The following is an 8707-nucleotide window of genomic DNA, read 5'->3' as shown; positions in this document are numbered from 1 at the left end:
CTCTGCAACATTTAAAAAAATGTGGGTATAATCAGTGATGGATTGGAGGACAAAAAAGGAACATAGAATATAAATCACCAAATCTTTAACAGGTCAATAGAATCAAAGGCATGGGTCCCTGAACAAACCAGATCCTCAATGTCCTTTTGTATAGCTTGGTTCCTTCTCAGGATTGTTATATATAGCTGGCAGGATGGGTTAAATCAGCTTCTCCCAACCTGGTGCCCTCTAGTCATGTTTGACTGCAACACAGCAAGGCTCAGATGTTTCATAAAACAAGACAGGAACAGGATAACATTGGGCACCTTTGCTGGTCCCAGGCACTCCATCCTCCCCATCTGGATTTGGGCCTGAAAGACTAAGGCAAACTGTGAATGCATGTAGGGTATGTTGTAAGCCAGCACAATGTATGGCATTGCACAATATCATCACTGATCATGGGGCACATCAGTTAAGTCATCAGCCTTAGCTTCCAGTTTCCTGGCTTTGTGGAGCTTCAGCCAACATGAGATAGTCTTACCTCAGGTCTTAAACCGGCAGGGGGTTTTTATCATTGAATTTTTTTTTTCTCTTGGCTCTCAAAGTACTTTACTAACAGTAGCCCTAGAGCAATTCTGTGTCTTAGACCACAAAGTGATTTGAATAAGGCCACCTAGTAAGGTCATATATGAGCTGAGTTTTGAACTGAGACCTTCTGGTCATGCTTTCAATGACCACACTATCTTAAAAATATTGTTTCTTAAGGACATCATGGACAGGGAAGCTTCTAAATTAACATTAGTAATGGATACTGATATATCAACAGATGTAATTTTGCTCTCCAGGATCTTGCAAAACACACTGGTTATGCATCTTAATGAGGAACATCATAGAAGTTTGTCCTGGCACCCAGTTACCTGCTGTTCCGTTCATCAGAATGGTTCCAATTATACAGGATCTGCTTCATCTCCTTTACAGAAGATTTCTATGAAATCTGTTGAGATGTTTGCTGGTGGCATCATGGTTCAGTCTCTTCTCCCAGTCCAAATCTTATCTCAACCAGATTGTGACTTTGTCTGACATACAGACAATTCCATAACACAACTGGGGATTAAGAGAAGAGCTTCCCGCTGTGCTTAGTACATCTTTTTTTGAAAGCTACTTTCTCTCAAAGTGTCTACTGCTGGACATCCACTTCTGGCAGAGGCAGGAGTGACCTTCGAAGGGTGAATCTGCTGAGAAGATGTGCCTAATCTCCTCTCAAGAATCATGCTTTGTTCAAGTTTCATTCAGCTCTGATATTCTTGACTATTCTCATGTCTTTATAACATTGCTCATTGTCTGTGATCTCATGTTGCCTTTCTCTCTTGGTCTTAATCCCAAACGCTTTTCTCTTCCCTACGGCCCTATTGCACCGAAGCCATCAGGAATTCAAGGGGGGGGTGTTGATCAAACAAAAGCGCCACCTCTGAGTAAACTCCTTTGAGATTGACTTAAAACTCTTGTTATTTCAAGTAAAGTGGAGTGTACAAGACCCCAAAGAGCAAACCCCTATGGCTCAGGGGTTGCTTATACTTCAGCTTTGAAGAGTTGAAGTATGTTGTATGCCACATCATCATCATAGTCGTTTTGAGACTGAAGATGACAGCCTCCATACATCTGGTTTTATGGGTCCTTTGGTAGGCCCAATCCTTGCCTGAAGACTGTCATACTGCATATTGGACAGATTAAAGTCAAAGAACTGGATAATTCAAGGCCAAATCACACATTACTTTAAATACTTTTTTTTCCTATTTTACTCTAGAGTAAGCACAGGGGCCCCAATCTAGATGAGGACCCTAGTGTAGGAGGAGGGGTCTTTAACCCTCCTCTCCCACCCCCCAACGTCAGCTGGATCTGATGCACATGAGGTCCCACACCCACCCACACCTGCAATATCTATTACCAAATAGTGAACCATTTGCTTTAATATATCACTATTTGGCAATAAAAATTGCCAGTGTGGGACTTGATCCAGAGGGGGGTCACAGCAGAGGGGGAAGGGTTAAAAGGCTCCTATCCCCGAGGCTAGGATCCCAATCTAGACTGAGGAGTTGCTCTTACTCTATAGTTAAGAAGGGAGAAAAGATGAAGCTGCTAGTTACATCTTTTCAGTAGTGTGTGCTTTGGGTCCAAGGCTGCTTCTGATGAGGTTTAGACTGCTGGTTTTTGCACACAGTTCTGTCAGGGCACTTACTTTGCAATCCTATACATGTCTACTTGAAGTAGGTCCCAGTGGGTTCAGTTGGACTTACTCCCAGGTTACTGTGTGGCAGCAACATCAATTTTGAGAATGCCTGTTTTTCTATTCTTTGGGTTTCAACTAGGGATGTCGGAGAAATCCACAATGGATTCAAATGAGTTCAGATTTCTATGAAGCTGATCTGCAGATGCTACAGCAGATGGGGTTTTTTTTTAGTCATCTGGATTTTGCAGACTTGCGGACCAGTTTTTCACTTTGGGGGGCAATTTGCGCTAATGCGCAGGAGTGCTAATTCACATTAATGCACTTTTTCTGTAAGTGCACTAATGTGCATTGGAGCAAATGTGCTACTGCACTAATGTGCATTAGTTAATGTGAAGTATCACTAATGTGCATTAGTGCAAGAAGAACAAAATTCTGGTAAATAAAAAATCCAGTTCCATCAATGGGTGGATTACGGAATGAAAGATGCCTCACAATCCGTGAAACACAGACGGAACAGATTTAACAAAATCCAGATATCCCTAAATAAAGCAAGTTCACCACTTTGCAAACTCCACCCACTTTGGCTCCAGCTCTCCCCACCTTTGGCTCTGGCCCTGCCCACTGCTGAAACATGGACATTGACAGGTTTCAACCAAAATAAAGCAGACTTTGACAAGAAAGAGATCTTCTCCTTCCCCCCCACTTCCAGGCTAGTGGGGAGACTAATGGGTGGGTGCTTTATTGTTAATTCTGGTGGTGTGTTCTTTTATGTTTGATAGATGGATATCCCCTTTAAGTGATTTTTAAAAAGTTATTAATGTGCTAGTTTTATTGAAGTTTGCATTATTGTTATATTGTATTATTTTGTGTTTATAACACTAAGACTTTTAGAAAACATGAGACTATAAGAAGAGCCCTGTTAGATCAGACCAAATGTCCATCGAGTCTATCATTGACCTGGTTCACACAACATGACAAGCCAGAGTAAGAGTGTAGTATGGGTTGAGTGTGAGTTGAACATTGGGTTGTTGTTGAATCAGGGGTTGTTGTGTTCACACAGTTCATAACCCAACACCAAAGCATGAGTTCTATTTGTGGGTTGTTCATGGTTAACAAACCATGGTTTGTTAGCACAGGTGGGTTCACACAACACAACAAACCATGATTCAACAACAAGCCAGGGTTCAACAACAACACACACTCAATCCATAGTCAGCCCACACTCAGGCTTGTCGTGTTGTGTGAACCTAGTAAGTGTGTTCCCCACAGTGGCCAACCAGATACCTCCAGAAATACCACAAATAGGGCATGATGGTGGTAGCCCTCCCAACTGTTGATCCCCAACGTGTGGTATTCAGAGGCAGACTATCTGTGAACATGGAGGTTCTATTTAGCCATCATGTATACTAGCCATTAATAGACCACTCCTTTCCCATTCATTCCCTTTTAAAGCCATCTAAGCTGATGGCCATCACTATCCCTCTTCCACCACTTGATTCCATATATCAGGGGCGTTAGACCTCAGGTTTGCAGGCCAAATACGGCCTGCCTGTGATCCCAATCTGGTCCTTATGGCATAAATAAATTATGCGTCTTCAAGGAAGTTGGTACCTTAAGCAAAGGGGGGGGCGTCCAAACTCTCTTGGATATTTTCAGTGGTGTAGTGGAGCCTGGGCTTGCAAGGATGCTGCATGCAGGGATGTTGGAGAAATCCACAACAAAACCAAATGAGCTTGGATTTTTATGAATCCAACCCACAGATTCTGAGGCAGACTGGCTTTTCCCCTGTTGGGTGGATTCAGCGGAGTTGCAGACCATTTTTCTAACTTTTGGGAGTTCTGCGCAAATTTCCTCGTAGAAAAAAATGCAAAAGAATTTTTTAAATGGCCGGAAATATGCATTTCCCTCATAGGCTAAAATATGAAAATGTGCATTTGGATTTGCACATTTTGTGGGAATGTGCACATTTTTGCATGCGAGAATTTGCGCAAATTCAGAAACAAAAAAAAATCCCATTCCGTCGATGGAATGAAAGCTGCATGACAACCTGAGAAACACAGATGGAACAGATTTTATACTATCTGTACATCCCTAGCTGGATCACCAGTTTTTTATTAACAGGGATGTTGACATAATCTACCACACACACCCCTTCAGACTTCCCAGTTCCCTCTGAGCTTAGCAGCAATCTTCATGGTAGCTGGAGGAGAAATGGATTTTCCCAGCATCAATATATTGTTGGGAGCTACTCCTGTTGTAACGCAAAGTATTTTGGGCTGACTTGCTCTTGAACGGCCAATTAAGGCCTGTTAGCTTTACAAAAGACCTGCACCTAGCAGATGAAACCCTAGAAGTGGATTGGTGATAGGGATCAACACAGCTGCCTGCATTTTTGGCCTCTCCTTGGGGGTGTGGCTATGGGGACTTCTGTGATGAGTATCTGCACTTCAAAATTTGCCACTATATCACTGGACATTTTGCAGAAAGTGAAAAGGTGGTATGGGGTGGGGGGGTTCATACATTATATAATAAATTGTACAGGGAACATAAACAAGTGTGTGTGTATGTGTGTGTGTGTGTGTGTGTATCTATCTATATGAAGAGTCCTGCTGGATCAGACCAAAGGTCCATCTAGTCCAGAATTCTGTTCACACAGTGGCCAACCAGCTGTCAACTGGGAACAGGGGCATGAGCGCAACAGCACCCTGCCACCCATCTTCCCCAGCAACTGGTGTGCATAGGCTCAACGCCCCTGGTACTGGAAGTAGCACATAGCCATCAAAACTAGTAGCCACTGATAGCCTTTTCCTTCAGGGATTTGTCCAATCCCCTTTTAAAGCCATCCAAATTGGTGGCCATCACTACATACTGTGGTAGGGGATTCCATAACTTAACTATGTGCTGTGTGAAGAAGTCCTTCCTTTGATCTGTCCTGAATCTCCCATCAATCAGCTTCATAGGATGACCCTGGGTTCCAGTATTTTGAGAGAGGGAGAAAAAATGTCTCCCTATCCACATTCTCCTCACCATGCATAATTCTGTAGACCTCTATCATGTCTCCCTTTACCCTCCTTTTTTCCAAGCTAAACAATCCCAGCTGTTGTAATCTTCTCTCATAGGGGAGATGCTCCAGCCCCTTGATCATTTTAGTTGCCCTTTTCTGCACTTTCTGCACTTTTTCCAGTTCCACAATATCCCTTTTGAGGTGTGGTGACCAGAACTGTACACAGTATTCCAAGTGTGGCCTGCTCCATGGATTTGTATAGGGGCACTTTGATATTGGCAGTTTTATTCTCAATTCCTTTTCTAATTATGCCTAGCATGGAGTTTGCCTTTTTTACAGTGGCCGGACACTCACTTGACATCTTCACTGAGCTGTCCACCACAACTTCAAGATCTCTGTCCTGGCCAGTCATCCTCTAGCTGAGATGCCATCAGACTATATTTGAAGTTGGGATTTTTTGCCCCAATGTGCATCGCTTTACACTTGCTTACATTGAAGTGTATTTGCCATTTAGACACCCATTCTCCAGTTTGGAGAGATCCTTTTGTTATGTGTGTGTGTGCGTGTGTGTGTGTGCGTGCGTAATCTGAATTGCACAGTGTTACCATATCGACATTGCACCATTCAGGAACACTAGGGTGGTGGAAGAAACATAAATGTAATAGGACTACCAAAATGTTCTATGAACAAGACGCAACAGCCAATATGGGGTACCCTTGTGTGAAGATGGATAAATTAAGTAATTACACCATTGCGCAATTTCACAAATAAAAAGCCAAACAAAAATCAAGCTCTTTTGTTCTAAATAGCAGTTTATTTTTCCTGGAGAATATTCCAAAAATAGTCCACTGGAATCTGCCCAGCCAAGTCCTGATCCAGAAACCATGCTGGAAATATAGAATTGCAAAATCTGGAATAGAATCCAATTGAATTGGGTCCCATAACCAGTCCAAAGTGTAACTCAAATCTATACAACACAGAATTGGGGGTAGCATGGCTCTGTGTCCTACTTTACAGAAGACAATGGCCATGCTGGCTGGGAATGATGAGAGTTGTAGTCCAAGAGGGCACCATGTTGGGGAAGGCTGAGCTAGAACATATGAACTTCCTACATTCCTATGTTCAACAATATTGGTGAATATTTACATGACAAGAGCCATATTTCCTTTCACTCAATGGGTGATACATCCTACAATTTTCAGTACCCATATACAGACAATTTCAAAGATACCCAAAAGTCCCTTCCCTCACCACCACCTTGGAAACTTGATTTGCCCTCTGTTCTAACCCATGCCCCCACGCTAGAAGAATCGTGGCACATGCAATTTGGCTTCTACTAAATTGGAGGGGACATCCCACCTCTCAACAAAACCTGGAGCAGGCAGGAGAAATCTAGGTCTCACGATACTTTCATGTGGGGCAACACTTATCGATTTGGCTAATCTAGGTCCAGGGCAGAAATTTTCCTCAGGCAGGGCTTCAGCAGCAGACTTATTTATATTATATATTTACCCTCAGGGTTGCCCATGTTCTCTGCCCCCCCCCCCTTTATCCTCACAACAACCCTCTGGAGTAGATTTGATAAGAGAGAGATGACTGGTCCAAGATCACCCAGGAAGTTTTTCAGGGGCTTTGTGGGTTCTTGTCTAACATTCTAACACTGCCTTCTCCAACCTGGTGCCCTCCCATTCTGTTGTACTACAAGATCCATCATCCCCTGCCATTGTACTACAAGCTCCACCTTCCCCAGCCAGCATGGGGACACCAGGTTGGGGAAAGCTGCTCTAACCAGTACACCACACTGACTCAGACATTCCCTTCCAAATTATGTTTTGCCTCATATGCTTCTGTTGTTCAGGAATAATAAAAGATGTCCCAGTTATGCAAGTCTGGTGGTAAATGGGTCTTGTCTCTCACTCTTACATCTGTTTGTTCTAATCCTAAATATAGCACATTCTGATTAAACTCTCAGCATTTCCTGATGTTATCATATCATGACATCTGGAGGTGGGAAGAGGAGTCTAATGTTCTCTTCCCAATTATTATTATTTTGCCCTTCTTCAAAATAAATTGTCTAACTGCCTGTCATCTTTCTGAATGCTGCCTGAGTTTCCTTGTTCCATAGAGTGTAGATGATTGGGTTCAACATCGGGGTGATGACATTGCAGAAAATCTGGATCGGTGTGGCTAGCACATCACTCAGGGATGGCTGGGTGTAGAGAAGGGTGCAAGGTCCAAAGAAGAAGCAAACTACCATCAAATGCGATGCGCAAGTGGACGCCGCCTTGCGCCGGCTTTCTGATGAGCGCATCCTCAGTATAGAGATGGCAATTCTAATGTAGGATGTGAGGATGAGGAAGAAGCAAGCCATGGGCACCACACCGATGTTAGTGAAGCTCACTGTCTCTATCAAAGAAGTGTCTGCGCAAGCCAACTTGACCACTGGGAAGATGTCACAAAAGAAATAGTCCACTAGGTTGGACCCACAGTAAGGCAACGTGAAGGTCAAACTGGTCAAGATAGTGGCATGGAACGAACTGGTGAACCACGTGCCAGCAGCCAAAAGTCCGCACACTTTCCGGTTCATTATGACAGTGTACCTCAGCGGATGGCAGATGGCGGCGTAGCGATCGTAGGTCATGACTGTGTATAGGAGGCACTCAGTGCTGCCCAGGAAGTGGTAGAAGAACACTTGGCACATGCAACCGCCTAAGGAGATTGTCCTGCTTCCTGCCCAGAGGTTGGCCAGGAATTTTGGGGTGCCAATGGAGGAGAAGCCGAGATCGACCACGGAGAGGTTGCAGAGGAACCAGTACATGGGTGTATGGAGGCGAGCATCAGAGATGATTGCAGAGAGGATGAGTAAGTTGCCAAGTAAAGTGATGAGGTAGAAGGACAAAAAGACAGTAAAGATGATATTGTGGAGGCCTTCAGTGTGGGGGATACCAAGCAGAATGAATTCCAGGATCACTGTGTGGTTTGGCATTTCAAAACCAACCAAAACATCGCTAAGGGTATTAAGAAAAACACACACACAATCTTGGTCATTTTTTTTTTTCAAAAATGCAGATAAGATGTTTAGGTATTTCAGGACTCCCTATAAGCACACAATGGATCCAAGATCTGCCTTCCATGAGGGGAAGGTCTCCCCTTGCAGAAGGTCCCTCCACCTGATTTTTGGGAGATCCCCCCTTCCCTGAGACCACAGCTCACCCCATTCAGTAGGGTCTCCTGACCCTCTGTGTAGCATTTTCAGGTGACTGGAGGGGCTGTCATGGCAAGGAAGGGACAGGGAAGTCCACTTCCACCAGCGCAATTGATCCAGCTTAAATCTGGATCCAACCCAATGGATGGTAGAGTATCTTCTCACTTACTCCATGGCTATTTTAATGCTAAAAAATATGCTTCTATCTACATCTTATGCAGCCTCAGGTCTACTTATCATGGAATGTGTGTCTATGGAGCTAAAGGAAAGCATACAAATAGAAAAGATTATG

The 8707-nt window shown here is 43.7% G+C and overlaps 1 protein-coding gene across 1 annotated transcript; it reads right to left on the bottom strand.

Moving 5' to 3' along the window:
• Positions 1-7284: 7284 nt before the first annotated feature.
• On the bottom strand, positions 7285-8196 carry LOC146342761 (olfactory receptor 10D3-like). The gene has a single exon (XM_084807976.1). It carries the CDS (start codon positions 8194-8196, stop codon positions 7285-7287), a length of 912 nt encoding a protein of 303 aa, XP_084664102.1.
• Between the last annotated feature and the right edge of the window lie 511 nt (positions 8197-8707).

This window comes from Heloderma suspectum, chromosome 6 (genome assembly GCF_057233095.1).
Source record: "Heloderma suspectum isolate Gila_16-S chromosome 6, 16-S_ref, whole genome shotgun sequence".
In the NCBI taxonomy this organism is placed as follows: domain Eukaryota; kingdom Metazoa; phylum Chordata; class Lepidosauria; order Squamata; family Helodermatidae; genus Heloderma; species Heloderma suspectum.
The sequence above is the reverse complement of the archived record's forward strand: the minus strand, read 5'-3'. Positions and strand labels throughout refer to the sequence as shown.

Coding starts and splice junctions, on each gene's coding strand:
- LOC146342761 (XM_084807976.1), bottom strand. CDS start 8,196: ATGCCAAACCACACAGTGATCCTGGAATTCATTCTGCTTGGTATCCCC.